The sequence below is a fragment of the Mugil cephalus genome, chromosome 1 (assembly GCF_022458985.1).
Source record: "Mugil cephalus isolate CIBA_MC_2020 chromosome 1, CIBA_Mcephalus_1.1, whole genome shotgun sequence".
NCBI lineage: Eukaryota > Metazoa > Chordata > Actinopteri > Mugiliformes > Mugilidae > Mugil > Mugil cephalus.
Window position 1 is genome coordinate 5875923 of NC_061770.1, and position 16440 is coordinate 5892362.

At 42.2% G+C, this 16440-nt stretch overlaps 2 protein-coding genes across 3 annotated transcripts in view; one reads left to right on the forward strand and one right to left on the reverse strand.

Moving 5' to 3' along the window:
* spryd3 (SPRY domain containing 3) overlaps positions 1-9340 on the reverse strand; it is a 47707-nt gene extending 38367 nt beyond the window's left edge. Inside the window, exons 1-6 of the mRNA XM_047584916.1 lie at positions 9203-9340; positions 8176-8303; positions 6167-6242; positions 2301-2425; positions 887-1022; positions 410-598 (exon numbers count right to left, since the gene is read on the reverse strand). Coding sequence (XP_047440872.1) covers positions 410-598; positions 887-1022; positions 2301-2425; positions 6167-6242; positions 8176-8303 — 654 coding nt within the window. The 5' untranslated portion in view covers positions 9203-9340. The remainder of the gene's footprint in view (positions 1-409; positions 599-886; positions 1023-2300; positions 2426-6166; positions 6243-8175; positions 8304-9202) is intronic.
* Positions 9341-9394: 54 nt separating this feature from the next.
* Positions 9395-15614, forward strand: igfbp6b (insulin-like growth factor binding protein 6b). Of its 2 annotated transcripts, XM_047584937.1 has the most exons (6): positions 9395-9526; positions 10390-10522; positions 11439-11962; positions 12829-12863; positions 13556-13675; positions 14002-15614. In XM_047584937.1, the coding sequence occupies exons 3-6, from the start codon at positions 11626-11628 to the stop codon at positions 14113-14115; spliced, it is 606 nt and encodes a 201-aa protein (XP_047440893.1). In that variant the 5' UTR covers positions 9395-9526; positions 10390-10522; positions 11439-11625; the 3' UTR covers positions 14116-15614. The 2 variants fall into 2 exon arrangements, with proteins under 2 accessions (XP_047440893.1, XP_047440884.1); XM_047584928.1 differs by lacking the exons at positions 9395-9526; positions 10390-10522 and having other exon boundaries at positions 10549-11962.
* The last annotated feature ends 826 nt before the right edge of the window (positions 15615-16440 follow it).

Consider the following 16440-nt stretch of genomic DNA (forward strand, 5'->3'; position numbering starts at 1 on the left):
GACACACTATAATTGTGACTCTACATTTCTAAGGGTCCATTTTTTCTACAAGATGTGCAAAATTGGGGGAAGTGTGGATTGGTGGTTAGAGTAGTAGACTTGTAGGGTTACTGGTCTGAATCCCCTTTACATCCACAGCTGAAGCATCTTTGTAACACAAAGGCACATAGCCCCTAAAATCAGTGACGTTTATGGGCTAACGATCCCAGTGCCTTTAATAACTAGAACTGCATCCTTTCTAGCCTGGAAACGTAGCGACTAAATAGTGTGCGCAAGACGCACTTGCTATCTTTGCCCTAACCTTGGCTAAACATTTCTGTACTGAAAGCAAATAGCTACAAATGTGGCTGAAATGTAAGAGGACTCTTTTAATGGAGAAAATAACAAAATGGCTCTTTCTAATCCTTACCGTTCCGCTAACCCTGACGTCGTAAAGTCGTCCCCAGTCATCCTCGTGGCTGTCAACCATCATCATACTGTCATCGTCCTCCAGGAACCACTCAGCCCGGAGGTCAACCTTCACCTCCTCCCCCATGGAGTGCATCCCTACGGCGGGGAACAGGCCTTCTGCCGACACAGGAACCTCCACTGAACCCACCTGGACAGGACACGGGTGGAAAGGAGCAGCGCTTACATACAAACAGCTGGATTTGTTTTCATTTGTCACACGGATGAGCAACAACATTAACAATGACCATCTTGTTACAATGCAACGTTCTTGCTGGGAAACTTTTGGACCTGGCACCGTTCTGTAGCCAGTCAACACAGTTCAATCCTCATCTATTCTCTGATGAGTCACAACTGTTTAGGAGGCACGCGGGAGACCTACACAATATTAGGAAGGTGGTCATGATGTTGTTGCTGATTCACATTTAAAAACACCTACCTCTTTGCCATTTTTGGTGAAAAAGACTGTTGTTAAACCCGCTTCTATGTTTTCGGAGTGTATTCCACAGCCGATGCGGTCGCCACGAGCGCATTTAGGCCCAAACTGCTGCCCCGTAGGTTTACCGTTATATAACCTGAAAGAACGAGGAGATTAAAGTCTGCATAACACAAATATTAGCTATTTTATGATGACAATGACTTGCTATTAGAATGACAGTGTGATTCTCAGAGCTGAATTTATATTTGTGCTTACACCCGCTTGCCAGTTCAAATACTGTGTGTAATAGTGAAAGGGACTACACTCTGATATAAGAGTCCTGCACTATTCTCACAGTATTTCCTTAAAATAACTGAGAGAACTGTCGTATCGTGTTGTATCCACACGTTTCTAATATTTTTGCTCAGCTTTATAGCCAAAACACTTTTGTGTTTAACAGCACTGCAAACTACAGCCTCTTAAATGTTATTTATTTATTTAACTACTGACAACAGGTACAACAACACATTTCACTGTTCACTGTACTATGTATAACAGTGCATGTGGCAAATAAAATCTTATCTATAATCATACAGTTGAATCACCAACTTTCATCATAAATTGAACTATTCCAGCAGTCAGAAAGTAGGATGCAGTGTAAGACTGATATATGAGAATACATTACTGTTCACTGGTGAACTGAGACAAATAGCAAGAGAGTTTATCAGGTGAAAGCATAGCAACAGATAGATGTTGAATGAAGAAATGAAATGACATGTTGGGACTACAGATATAAGAAGTGTGTTTTACGTCTACATGTCCTCTACAGATTGTCCAACCTGAACAGGACCTACACCCAGTAACTTAAAGTTAGTTCGATTACCACATCGTCTTTTCATCTGACATGCATCACTGTGTTGTTACAGCCTTTTCCCCTGCAAGTGGTTTGTTTGCCACAGCCGTCACGCTCTTCCCCAAGAATGCACGCAAGATTATGTTATATACTTTTACAGTGTCTTATTAAGTTGTGTTAGCCAAAGCCTCCCATTATCACCATGACAAAAGGAACTTAAATATGTAGGCACCATTATAATGTCTGGCTTGATCATTTTATAAATATTACATCATGTGTTTAAGTCTTGATGTTTTGTTTCGAAGAGTCAATTTCTTTGAATCTTTTATTTTCCAAAACCGCAAATGTAATGTGTGTAAATGACCAATTCAATAATTGAATCAACGGGGAAAACAACTGTTGAATAAAGCCCAAGAGATAATACAGAGCTCAGAGCCACATGGTCAAGATTGCTATTCCTGCATTGTGCTTTCTGCTAGTTATGTGTGGATGCAGCAGTATCAGGCCACAATCAATTTTCCCCAAACCATGCAAGAAACCAACGCTGCACTGTAGCGTATAGACGAGTGTGGTTTGACTTACTTGCCGTTGTCAGCGTGGTAAGCTACAGAGTATGGCAGCCATCCAGGCTGGTGGTCCAGCCTGTAGAATTTAGGCACCAGGCCCACGGCGATGGTCCCTCTCACCCCCGTGTCTACTATTGTCACCTACACAAACGCACACACACACACACACACACACACACACAGCACTGTCAGTACAAATGTGGCATCGGTTACAATTAATTTAACCCACTGCCACACTGCTCACTTATGAGGGTGAAATGAAAAAGCATTTTTAAAAATAACAGCGTGAATTTACAGCTGAGAACCGAAATCGAAACACGGGTCGTAAATTTTACTGTGAGAAACTTCATTTCGTTGCACCTTCAATGGAAAATTTAACTTAGGAAAGGCAGCCCACCTAGTAAATCTCTGCCTCTCTGAGACCTCATTCTGTCTGGGCATTTGGGAGAGACCCACAGTAGTCTGACTCCCCGCGCGGGTCCACAGCTGTCTAGAGTCGAGATGTGCCAGTGTACCACTTTTATTTCATGCAGCCATAAAACGCAGAGAGCAACGACACCATCTACGAGCTCTACTGCCGTTTTCTGAGGCTTTATTGAACGCAGTGAGCGGTGGGCCAGTTTATGAAACCCCCCAAAACCTAAAAATCACAACAGCAGCCAGAGAAATTAACAGCTGGTAAACATTTAAACATTTCACAATATAAGACCCAGATCTAAAACACAGCTGAGAATGAGAGTGGATACTCGGGACGCCCCGATATATTTTTTTTTGCCCCAATCCGATCATTAAATGTGGGGTATTGATGCGATTTGCATATTCTGTAAATGCACCGTATCTCCTCGTCCTGTTGATTCATAAAGGCTCGTCTTATCCTCCTGTGACCGTGTCACCGTACTGAGTACAATCCAATTAAGGCCACTTTACTTCACAGTTAAATAACTGCATTAAATTAAGAAATGACTGCCTCCGAGCTATTTCTAAGAGATTTTTTATTTTGCTACAATAACCTCTTCTTTGTTGTGCAAATAAATAACAATAATGAAATAAAAACTATAAAGCTTCTTGAGAACAGAAAAAGTTCTTCAACAAAACCGATCACCGGCTAATTAACTTAAATATCTTTATAAATATTGGTGTGTAGCTTATCTACACTGCCACAAGAAAAACTAAAACACAATTCTCCTCAGTTCTGTAAAGTACTGAGGAACAGCAAACGTGTTCAGTCACGTTCCTTAATGTTTGGTTTTGGTTTACAGCAACCGTTAAACAAATACAAAATATCGGACTTGGCTAGGTGCTCAGTCTCATCCAGTCATTTCACAAATTGGCCTCAGCTGGGACCTCCCTGTCCTCATGTGATCACAAACACAATGGAATTAGGGCGATGATCAGGCTCCGTCTGTGAGACAGAAACACTGACTGGCCAAAATTCAAAAAAAGACAGCCCTTATCTCACTTGTGTGAGCATGTTTTTATTGTTTAATTAGGGCAAAACAAACCATGACAATGTGTCAAATCCCACAATTAGCAACCACACGCTGAGTCTGTGGATACGATTCAGAAAGTCGTACAGTCATGTAGGTCCGACCATAAAACATGCAAAGGTTATTGGAGAGTAAATTTCAATCGACCAATTTCACAATGTAACGATAAAGACAGTATGGAAGCACTGCGCTGCATTTAAAGTGATGAACCTTAAACAACCAGCTTGCCTTTGTTTAAAAGGTATTTCTGGTCAATATATTTGTCCAAAATAGCCGTGATATAATGTACGTGGGATTAACAGTCAAAGGCAATGTTTATGTTCACCCCATAATAAAATCCAACATAGCTGACTGCATGGACGCTACAAAAAAATTATCTGATGAAATCTCTCTGTTTACATGCCTCAAAACATCAATCACAACACATTTTTGACAAAGTGGTTTTGCTGACGTGAAGCGTAGAATAACAGTTTTTGCAAGGCAAACGTGCAGAAAGAGAAGAGGGCGGGCATCGTTAATGATTTCCTGAATCGGTTCAAATCCGACTGATAAGGCTTTACACTATTCCCCCAACATTTAGCATTAAAATGAGTATATAAGGAATAATAACGTCTGTTATCAGCGACCTCTCCGAGTCGTTTCTCATCCCTCTAAATTGTCCTCATTCCTCAGATGTCCTTCTGCACTAACCCGCCTTTCTATTTGTTCACCTCACTCTTTATCCCAAATCACACCCGGCTATCAGCGTGCAAGACCAAACTTCTTGGATTTCCCTGACTAAAGATTCTTGATCCCTGTCCAGTCTCAAGGTTAATGCTCCATACCACCGTTTAGTTAACCAAATGAATTCCTGGCCTTGGCACGTCATCACGTTCACACTGTTGAAATATTATTTGCGTCTATATGATAGAAATATAAAAAACACATGAGGTGGCTTAGGAAGGAACAGTAATGTGCTCACAATGTACCATTCAGATTTTTTTTCAGATTTTTTTCATATAAAACTATTAAAACAAGAGGAATGCTGCAGATGTTCAGCAGGGCTCTAAAAGAACAGATGATGAAAACTGGAGAAAGTGTGGCAGCGCAGACAAGCCAGGCGAAATGGATTCCTTGTGAAGGCAGGACAAGAAACACGAGGATAGCAATGACGCATACGTCGACAGAAGCCTGACCTTTATCTGAATAAATGCTCCCAAACTTTAGAGATATTTGGGAAACTGACAGCATGTGCGTCACAGAGTGGAGAATAATGTAGCTTAAACCTCTGGGTAATGGCCACAGTAAAATCCTCCAGTTTAAATGTCAGGCAGATATATCAGGCTCCAAATGTGATTTACATTTAAATATAAACGTTATTCTCTTGAAATTACTCTTACCAAGGAGAGCAAAGTGCAATTTAGAGGTCAGATTAGATTTTGACAGCGGATTTGAAAGAAATGTCACATCTGGCAGATATCGGGGGACACTTCACAGCCTGTCAAAGCCTGAGATTAAATAACATATATATAACAATGGAAAGAAAAAATAAAAAGAAGCAAATCATTTGTAGGAAATCTTACTCTAGCTACGGGGCTCTGACACTACGTGGTCCTGTGTTAGTCTATTTGGAGCCCAGCAGAATGACACCGGTTCACTGGATGATGTAGAGTCTATCATTTTAAGTCATGGAAGTGCGCTCGCCTCACCTGCCCTCTGACCACGCGTCACAAGGCCTGCTCTGACGTGCATCATCCACCAATGAGCTGATTCATAAATAAAGCGTCGCAGCCTTCAGCACCTTATTTATGACTAAACTCTTTGCAACTTTCCTGCGATAAATCAGCGAGATAGCCTCCCCTGCGTGGATAAGAACAGACAGCTTTGCTAAATAAATGTATAATACTTTCTCCTGCTGCCAGTCTGACAGCCTGTCTGCTGAAAAACACTGTGTTAGACTAATCTTTGCACTCGGAGATACCACCTAACCCACACCCCATCGCTCATTCCAATGCAGCTAGGACATTTTTGAGGTAGTGGTTTTTCACTGGTGAACTGGGACTGTGGGGGGGCACTTAGAATTTAATATGAAGTTGAGAAAATTGTCAGCAATGGGATTCCAGGGGATAAAATTGCTGTCTGGATGGAAAAGCAATCTTGGGCACAAGCAGGGATGTGGTATGTGGCCTATCATATTGTGAATAACTCCTCCCTCTGACATTTCAGCAGCCCCCATATTTTTGAGGATTATCAACTTTTGTTGGATTTTACAATAAACACAAATCAGCTGACAGGAAGACAAAGATATTACTGTGTCGTGACCGTGTCAACTAAGAAGAAGAAAAACTGAAGAGCAGCTCAGTAAGGACCAAAAATAACAATGCTGACTTACAGCATCACTATCAATGCGGCTTACCTCAAAGTAGCAATTTCCCTTTGATAGAGGATGGCCAGCCACATAGCAACCCACTTCTTCAGAGTTTCCTTGGTAACTAAAGAGAAGAAATTGCAGGTTAACAATAGGTGATTTGTAATAGGTTCAATAGGTGTATGCACAAACAGATGCACAACTCATCTCACAGACACACACTAGTCATGAAGCAACATGTGCCACAGACATACAATAGGAAGTATTAACAAGGGATAATATGAATTTGGGTAAAACTATGATTGAATCAAAGTGGTTGAAAGTCTTTTGCATCTCACATTTAAGAAATGACAGGAGATAACACACTCTGTTATCAGTCTGTTGAAATCTATGAGCAAACTTCCTGTTTCACAGAACAAGACAAAGAACTTTTCTGTTGGGAAACTTTTCATGTCACCACTGACGCAGTGTTGTTCTGATTACGCATATTGTGATTGGCAAAGTGATTTGACAACTAAATTTAAAGCAGCCATCTCAAAGGTTTCAAACCTGGTCGGTTTGGCGACACCTGTAGTTACTGGAAGTAACAGCAGATTGGTTTAATAGACAGGACACATCATTCTGATAGCAAGAAAACAAACTTTTGTTGTTATGTTAATCAACTGATCCAGCATTAATGGGCCTTCTTCATTACTCTGTGACCATGTCTTTTAAGTCACTATCCGTCACTGACTGTGGCAACACAGTGGTTACTGAACCTGCGAAACACTGAAGAAAGTATTGCAATATAATGTATTTCCATTATTATGACCTAGGCTGCTGCAAGCATTTACTGTCAAAACAGGAGATATGTTTTATAGTAGTCACAGCGAATCATGCTAATGTTCATCAAAAGTCTACAAAACAAGACAGCAGGCTTTTTTGACAGTGAACCAGTTTGAAACATTGCAGGGTCATGGGAAAAGAATGAGCAGCAACATTGCTCACAGACTCACGCTGTGTGCAGCTTAAAATAAGATTACTCACAGAATGATGGAAAATGGTCAAGTATTGCCTTAAACACATTGAATTAAAACAACAATAGTTTGTTTTGCCATCTGAATTCTGTGAGCTTGGATATTAAAACACATTTTCTGTACTTAATAGTTGTACAGGAAATGTGTTTTAATACAGGTGTCTGCAAATCAACCAGCGTTTCTCGAAAGCACCTCTCCAGTTCATACTGGTAGTGACTTCAGAAGAATATGACCAGGTGATTAATTTTTTGTGATGGAACGGCCTTCAGTTACACATTTAGACCAGGATATTTTAGGAATACTGGTAAATTCACAGATTTATGATAACATTTTAACTTACATTGCTATAATTATTAAACTATACTACTGCTGCTAGAATAGAACCTGTTTGATATGAGAGTTTCATTCGTGATTTTAGATTCAAACTTTTACTATTAAGGTTTGTGTTGCCTGTCTTTTGTTTAGTTGAACATATTGGGGCCCTGCCCGCCGGTCACAACAAATAGCCTCACACTGATCTAATCAATACCTTACCTGACAATATGTGCCAAATAGTGAATATTGATCTGATACTACAGCTCTCTTTCTCCAAAAACTATAATATATTTACTTTATATTTCATCTCATCTCATCTTCTACTACCGATCCATCAGGGTCACGGGGGCCGCTGAAGCCCATCCCAGCTGTCATCGGGTGAGAGGCGGGGTACACCCTGGACAGGCTACCAGCCTATTGCAGTGCCAACACGTGAACAAACAACAATTCGCACTCAAACTCACACCTAGGGTCAATTTACGGTCAACAATTAACCTAACAAGCACGTCTTTGGAGCTGGGAGGAACCGGAGTGCCCTGAGGAAAACCCACACAGACACAGGGAGAACATGCAAACTCCACCCAGAAAGGCCCGAAGGCATTGGGAAGATTTGTTTAAACAAGAGACCCAAGATCGCTGTGACTCAACACCGGAAGTCCTGAATCACTTCTTAATCTATCCCTTCAGCAGAACCTCTGGTCGGGGAAGTTAATATAACAAGCTCACCTGAGCGTGTCTCCATCCTTCTGCAACCTCATGTACCGTTCCTGTGCTGGGCGCCCATCCCCAATATCTCTGATTCGACGTCTCAGATTCAGGAGGCATCTGTGGTGTAATACGTTAATATCATCCATCTAAATGAAGGAAACGACAGAGTACAACAGAAAGGGGAAATTATGACTAGGTTCTGTGCAGTGTTTGATCTCCTGTAATTGTCTTGCCTGTGAATAGTATACACACATGCTTTATTCTGTACATAAGGCTTTACATTATCTTATCTCAAAATGTGGACATGATTTGTTAAGTAGGTTTTTTTGTCATTAACAAAACAGATCTTATTTATCAGTGACCATGTAAAAAAAAAAAAAAAAAAAACAACCCGATACACCTTATCCATCCAAACGTTTTTTAATTACGACAAATTAAATTAATGCGATTACAAGTTCCTAGTATTTGACACCCACCTACACACACACACACACACAACCGTAAAGTCACCGTAAAAAGCAGTTATAACTAACTGCAACGACCTCGTTTGAACAACCAACACGCCAAATGCCTACTTCGTTATTAAGATATAATTGTTTCAAAATATTGCAAGAAATTATCTGGATAAATAGTCAAACGCAAATCCGCCGCCGAGGCAGTGAAAGAAGGGGGCGTGCCAATGTTTACATCTGAGGCTGTCAAGGTCCGAGAGCTAGCACTAGCCACTATGCTAACGATAATGCTAAGTGAACTTAGGCTAGCGCTGACGTCCAAACAGCTAACTTCTGCTCTGTTCACTGAAAATGCCACACGGAGTAGTGTCAATTAAACAACGGTGCAAAAGATAATCTCGTTCCTCAAATGGTCAAGGGAAGGCCATTATTTGTCGGGAAGCTAAACATGGGTTAGCATCGTTAGCGGCTAATGTGATAGCTTCGTCACTTGAACTGAGGTGAGCAAAAGGATAACGAGAGACGGTTGCTTAAAGACGAGAGCGAAACTTTGCTTCAGCGTGGGTGTGACTGTCAACTAGTCGGTCGCTTACCTGTTTTCCGGGCGGTTAACGGGGCAGAAACTCACTTTTGTCCATCAGCTTCCCATAGCTTCACATTAAAACTTTGGAAACTAGAGTTCGGCGCTTCCCAGTGACGTCGCGCCCGTTTTCTTTAAACAGCCAATCACGATGAGCTTTGAGAAACGGTGACAAGCGTTCGGCCAACCATGTCTACCCGATGTATGTGAGGATATGTCCCATTAGTTTCACCTGCATTTAAACGAATGAAGATATTTCTCACTACTCTAATGGTCTTACATTGTTAAATTTTTCATTATGGTTTAACGGTAAACTGTTTCTGCTGCAACGTGTCTGGTGAGTATTAGATTACAATCCGTGTGTGTTTTATTATCCTGATTTTTACTGTCACAGTCATGAGTTAGGCTGGTGGTTATCTTAACAGAAGGTCAGGAGGATACCACTCAGCATTCATGTCCCATCACATGACTGTGGGGAGCAGAGGGCCTTTCTAAGCTATCTTGGATAGATCCTAACTTTGGTGGACACAAAGACGAGGGGGAAACCGAGGGAAGAAATTATGTAGCTGCCTGGAGGAGGAAAAATGAATAATCCAGGGCAGTGTGGAAAAGAGAGACCCCGTCGGTCTGGCGAGTGCCTTGGAACATTCTCCTGACATGTGGAAACAGACTAGTGCTGTAGCTCGCAAGCTGATGGGAACACAAGACGGCAGGTGATTTCTGCCCTCCTTGCCAAGATTAATCAGAACAACAGGCTGCTGATGGCAGGGCAGATTTTGGCCTCATGTAGCCCTGATTTCCTACAAGTACAGGCCAGTGTGTGCTCTGACGTGTCTGTACTACTACTGCAGGAGCAAGGGACACAGAGTCAGGAACATTTGGTACTTAAATGTCCTAAAGTCATGCACTGTACTCCCAACTCTTCATATGCTCTGTGAAATTCTCATTCATTTTATTGTTATATGTTACATCTGTGTATAATTCGGGGGAACTCTAAAGTATCCTCATGTATAAACCCTTGACTTTGCTTTCACTTTGTCTTATGTAGTGCATGCACATTTGCAACAATGTAATGTGTTACAAGGAGAGCAGAATATTATTTTTCAGAGGCTAAGTAAAACATTTTTTGTGAAGATAGAACTGATACCATTACAAATCTTTAAATAAAAGAGTAAGTTGGTCACAGCGTTTTTTCACTAGGTGACTAAAACGCTTCCCTAAGACTTGGAGGTTCTTCAGTGAAGCGATCCATAGTGATCTGAGAAGGCGGCTTGCTAAGAGGAGCGATGGACTGCAGTGTTTCAGCTCGGGCTGAAGTGAATTCCTGCAAAAAGTGAGTCCTCCTCCTAATTATCCAAATGTTCACTCTTCCAAATCTAACAGCTGGCAAGGACTAGCCGACCCTGCCAGTTCATACCTGATGGCTTCTGAAATGCAATCTTGAAGTTGACTAGCTTTTTAAAAACCAGATTAGTCTTCTTGTCAGTGCAATTCCTGACCCAACAGTGAGTTGATTAAGCGGACACACACACACACTTTCTCATTACATCAACATTGGGTAAACTTTGATACGTGCAACAGAGAGACAGCATTTCAGGTGTGGACCTCAGCTGTAGGATTACGTGTTTGTACAGGAAATATTCTGTCATAACCTCACACAGGATTCAAGCAGGAGAAAACACACAGCTGTGCATTTGTTGAAGCAAATGGCGGCGCTGATGGAAGCTCTTATACATTTGTGTTTGTTACCATGGCAAATATTATTCGAGAAAGGTCTGTGACATTGGAAAGAAAGTGCAAATAGCTGAACGTGACCACTACTGTTTATGCATGTGTAATGTTGAGTGTAAGTGCAGTGACTAGATGGATGTGTTAGTATAGAACAGGAAAGGGTGGAGAGATTTTGATAATTTCTGAAAGGAACATAATCCACCCCCCACTTGCTCTCTCCCTCCCTGCCACCTCCCTCTCTGTCTCCCTCTCTCTCTCTCTGAGTCCCAGCCCCTGAAGGTGTCATAACTGTGCTCTCTCTCTCTCTCTCTCTCTCTCTCCCTCTATCTTTCCCCTCTCTCCCTTTCTCTCTCCCCCCTCTCTCTCCTCTCTCTCTCCTCTCTCTCTCTCTCCTCTCTCTCTCCCTCTCTCTCTCTCTCTCTCTCTCTCTCTCTCTCTATCACCGCCTTTCAGATCTTTAAAAGCTGGTGCTTTGCTGTGTCTCTCTCGATCTCCATTTGTCTCCTCTGGCACTGCAGGGGACTCAACTGGCGAAGCACCAAGGAAAGCTACTGTATAGAAACGGGAAGAAGACTGTGGAAAGAGAAGAGAAAGGAAGAGAGAGAGAGGGACAGTGAGAGAGAGAAATATACATCCAGAAATAGCATCAGCCACATTTAACTGACAGAGAGTGACAGTGTGGAGAACCTGAGACCTGGACACAAAATGCCTATCCTTTCTAACTTAACAACCGTTGTTTTGTTGCTGATTGCTCACTGCGGATCATGGACCGGGGCAAACCGCTTGGGCCCCTTCAAGGTCTGTCCCTCCTGCAGGGATCCATTGGGTGCAGGTCGGCCCCCCAGGGACCATAATGTTGCCAGCAGCACGTCAGTGTTGGCCCAAGGAGAGCCCTGTGGTGTGTACACCCTGAGCTGTGCCAAGGGGCTCCGCTGTGTTCCCCCTCCGAGGGAGCACAGCCCCCTCCAGGCTCTGTTGCAGGGAAGGGGCATTTGCGCCAAGCACAGCAGGACTAGTCCCACTGAGAGGCCCCACCCCACAGGTAAGATACTGTACACACACACACACACACACACACACATATGCATGAAATCACATATGCACGAACATTTGCATTTACTGTACATGTACAGTAAATACATGCACCCACAGATGCATACAGACACATGCATGCAAACTGCAGGTGGGTTTGGCGTACCACCACACATTAGTGTCCCTCCCCCAGTTCTGCATGTGATGCTGTGTCACTTACCGACAAAATAAAGGCCAATTAGTGTGTGACATTTAAGCCTGACTGCATTTTGTGTACCAGAAATGAATTTGCAAAACCTCAAGCACTCAGTTCTGCTCTGCAGCACCTCTGGAGTCACTGCTGATGGAATAAAAAAAAAACGAAAATGTCCTTACAGCCCTGCTACTGAACAGAAATTATTATGAAAGAAGCTTCAGATTTGCATTCCACGAGCCTTTATTTAGTCTTGGGGGTGTTGTGTCAGTGTTTCTGCGAGAGATGCGTTAAAGTGATTTGTGCAGTTTCATTTTTATAATATGCCATATCTGCTATATGTGTCCTACAAGCCGGCCCCACTGTAGAGAATTTAGAATGAATGTGAAACTGTCACAGTGTCACCTACATCCTGATCAGACTACTTTTTATTGCAATGATCTCCATCTACTGTTCAAAGTGAGACACTGCGATTAGCTATCTGAAAAGGAGGAAATTAGGTAGAAATGAGGTCTCTCATTGAATGGCCAGCGCCAGATCGATGTCTTCTGAGTGACTGCTCGTGTGCAAACAAACATGCAAAGATACATAACAAGGTGTGAAATGTGCAGTATTGTATGATTTGACACTGGATGTGGTTTAATGTGGTTACATTCTCACGCCGGCGTGTCATTTCCTCTCAGGTCCACATCCCTCACACAGTGGTGACATTGAAAAAGTAAGTTCATGTTCTCATTTTTCAGTCTTTAATGAGTGAAGCAAATAGAGTGTCATCTAAATGATTTAAAAATAGACCCTGTGTACCGGGTTGCCGAGATGCTTTGCATTTCATAGATTGTGTGCTGTTTGGGGTGTTGCAGTGGCATGTACACACACTGCTCCGAAGCCATGCATTATGGTGCATGATGTGTGTGCTGCTATGCGGCAGAACTAATTGAGCATGATGTGAATCAGGAAAGTTTCAAATCGGCCGCTGCCGCTACTGATTTTTCACTTTGCGAGCCGCCTCATCTGCAACATTCGCACTGACCTGTATGTCGTAATTGAAGCAGTAGTCGCTTAAATGGTAAGTTTAATTTCACAAAGTGGCTGAAAAACGCACTGTCACTTCAAACCATTCAGTGACCTGAAAAGCCAAAGAGATTGTGTAACAATATGGTTATATAATGTTATACAATATGTGGCATCTCATACATATATAAATATACATATCCTCTGCTTCTGGCTGTATTGCTGCATCACTAATCCTTCGTGATTCACATCGACATGTGTTTTGATCAAAGGGGATTTCTGCCAACCCAATCGTCTGAGGGGAGATAGCAGCTTGCCACTGCCACTTTAGATGAACACGGGTCCTCGGTCTTTGCTTCTAGTGATGTTTGGACTCACACTCTGCGTTGCTGTTTTCAGGCACCCTGTCGCAAGCTCCTCAACAGTGTCCTGCGGGGTCTCGAGCTGACGATCTTCCAGTCTGATCGCGACATCTATATACCCAACTGTGACACTCGTGGCTTCTACAGGAAAAAGCAGGTAGAGTACTGTTCGTGTAGTCACTTGAGTCACCGCGAGAAATAACAGCGGAACTTTGTTGGAGCTCATGTGGTGTGGAAATGTGTTAGAGTTGCCCTCCACTGCAGCCGTCTACTCGGTACATCCAGAGATTTGTTCGTGACCACAGGGGCTGAGAATTAACTGACACCTTCTCTGAGCCTCTCAGCTGTGAGCTCAGTGAATCAGTACTGCGCTATGATGACATATCATTTTCTCTCCGTGCCTCTCTCACCACCTTTCCCTCACTCCGTCTCCGCCCTCTGTCCCTTTCAAAATCTCCCTCTCTTTCTTGTCATTTCACACAGTGCCGCTCCTCCAAGGGCATGCAGCGTGGCCATTGCTGGTGCGTGGACGAGCTCGGCACGGCCGTGCCTACACGTGCCAGCGAAGATGGCACTTTACCATGCGATGGGGAGTGAGGGATGAGCCTGTCCTAATGCTCTGAGCCTGGAGGAGGAGGAGGAGGAGGAGGAGGAGGAGAAGGAGGAGGAGAAGGAGGAGGAGAAGGAGGAGAAGGAGGAGGAGGAGGAGGTGGTGGAGGAGCAGGAGCACAGGGAGAGGGGTTGGCTTTAGCATGTGCTAGACACTGCCTGGACAGGAGGCAGCAGGGATAAACCACTTCCTATGGAAAATACACACCAGTTAATGTCCTCTCTAGAAGTAAGACACACACTCTCACAGTCCAGCAGAAGCAACAGTAACATCTGCCTGAATGTTCAACAGTTGCAGCAACGTCCTTTGCGTCGTCTGGTGACATGCTGCATGCTCATATTAACGCTCCGTCAACAGCCTCGGTGATCCAAGTGGTATTACTCCAAACGATCTCTATATCCCCTGGCTCTTGTCCTGGCTTTCTGGTAGATTTTATTTTCCTCTTCACTATAGGATAGCTGACACTGCCTGTGTTCGTTCTGATCTCAGTGGGCTGAAATACTGTTACGCAGGTGATGTGACACAAATGTTTGAAAAACGTGTCTCCCTCACTGTCCTCTCTCCCTCTCTCCAAAGATACACTGATATCCACATTAAAAAAAAAAAAAAATTGACAGAATATTTCTTTTCTATTAATTTATTTTTGAGTATATATTTCCATCAAGTACTGCTTGAATCTCACAGTATCTTATCTATATGTCAGAAGTCAGAAAAAATACAGATATGACCCTGGATGCTTCTGTTCACTTTATTTGTCCAAATGGCATTCTGACTGCTTATTAGTTGATTGTTTGTACATATGTTGGAATTTTTGTGGTCGACTGTGTGTTCTGAAGTGGCAGACAAAAAGCTTACGGCTGTTACCCTTTTCAAAAAGTTGTAAGGCATATTTTTATACACGTCAATATAATATTTTATATATGAATTGTTGGTTTATTTAATGAACTACAGTACAATGCCATGTATTTTTATATTGTCAGCAGTTTCTTATTTAAAGACAGAGATTATTTTATTTCATGTTAGGGGAAGTGTTGTGCTTTAAAGGCACCTTTATGGCAAAACTCATCACATTCATCAGAGCTCTATTCAACTGCTGTACATCTCATGGTTATATCTCATGTTTTTAATTTCTTTTTTTTTATTATTTATGCTTTGTTCATTTGAGAATCGAGAATGTCCATGTTACTGTTATGTTTTATTTTGGCACATCATACTATAAATTCTTATTTCAATAGAGGAAGAAAAAAAAAGTAAGATCAGATTTGTTATTGTTATAGTATGTCTTTCCCAAGTCCTTGCAAAAGTCATGAAATTGTGTGTTACTAAAGTGTGATTAGAATTTATCTATTTCTGACCAATCTTGTTGTGCCAATGTGTGTGCCGTGATGACAGGTCCGTGCACAGAGGACCTGTACGGTTTGCAAATATGAAAATAAAACATAATGATAATAAAAATGGAGAAGAATAAAACATATATTAATAACAACTGCTGCTGAACGTGTTCTTTTTCTGAAGTGTGTCGTTTAACAATGGAAATTTAATGATGCTGCTGCTATTACGTGGTGTGAAGGAAGATTTATTTAGCCATGATCTGTCCTTTCTACTAAAACATAAGTAACTACTAAGGAAAGAGGTACATCTGATATAATACTCTAATTGGATGCTGTTCTCTTTATGTACTTTATGTTTACTGTATATAAAAACAAAAGTTACTAGTAACTCTGCGGATCAATATTTATGATAAAAAACATATGTAGTTAGAGATCAAGTTGACCTTCCTATTTTGTTGACATAATATACATTATGAACACAGATTATGTATAACTATTTGTCCTGTCCCAATCCTATACCAGCCTATCTCAGCTGGCGTTGATAAAGAAGTGCATATATCTTTGACAGGTAACTAGTCCATCACACACACTGACAGCCTATTTAGAAATAGCAGTTAATCTAACATGCATGTCTTTGGACAGAGGTAGTAGGCCAGAGCGCTTGATCAGGAGTGACAGAGAGAACATGCAAACACAGAGAAGCCCTCAGCACATTCAGACACTCAAACACGCTTACTCTGATGCAACAGTGCTCACCATTGCACCAGATATTACTGACCACAATACTGCCTTTTGGAACAAGGCAGTATCCTCACTAGGGTGATGGGGGTTGCTGGGGCCTATCCCAGCTGTCATTGGGCGAGAGGTGGGGTACACCCTGGACAGGTCGCTAGTCTGTTGCAAGGCTAACACAGAGATAACCATTCACATAGTAGCAGGGTGTAAGATGCTAGCAGGGTCAGCATACATGGTCCAAGTAGC

Coding starts and splice junctions, on each gene's coding strand:
- igfbp6b (XM_047584937.1), top strand. CDS start 11,626: ATGCCTATCCTTTCTAACTTAACAACCGTTGTTTTGTTGCTGATTGCT. Junction 12,864..13,555: donor ACAGTGGTGACATTGAAAAA/GTAAGTTCATGT, acceptor TGCTGTTTTCAG/GCACCCTGTCGCAAGCTCCT. Junction 13,676..14,001: donor GCTTCTACAGGAAAAAGCAG/GTAGAGTACTGT, acceptor CATTTCACACAG/TGCCGCTCCTCCAAGGGCAT.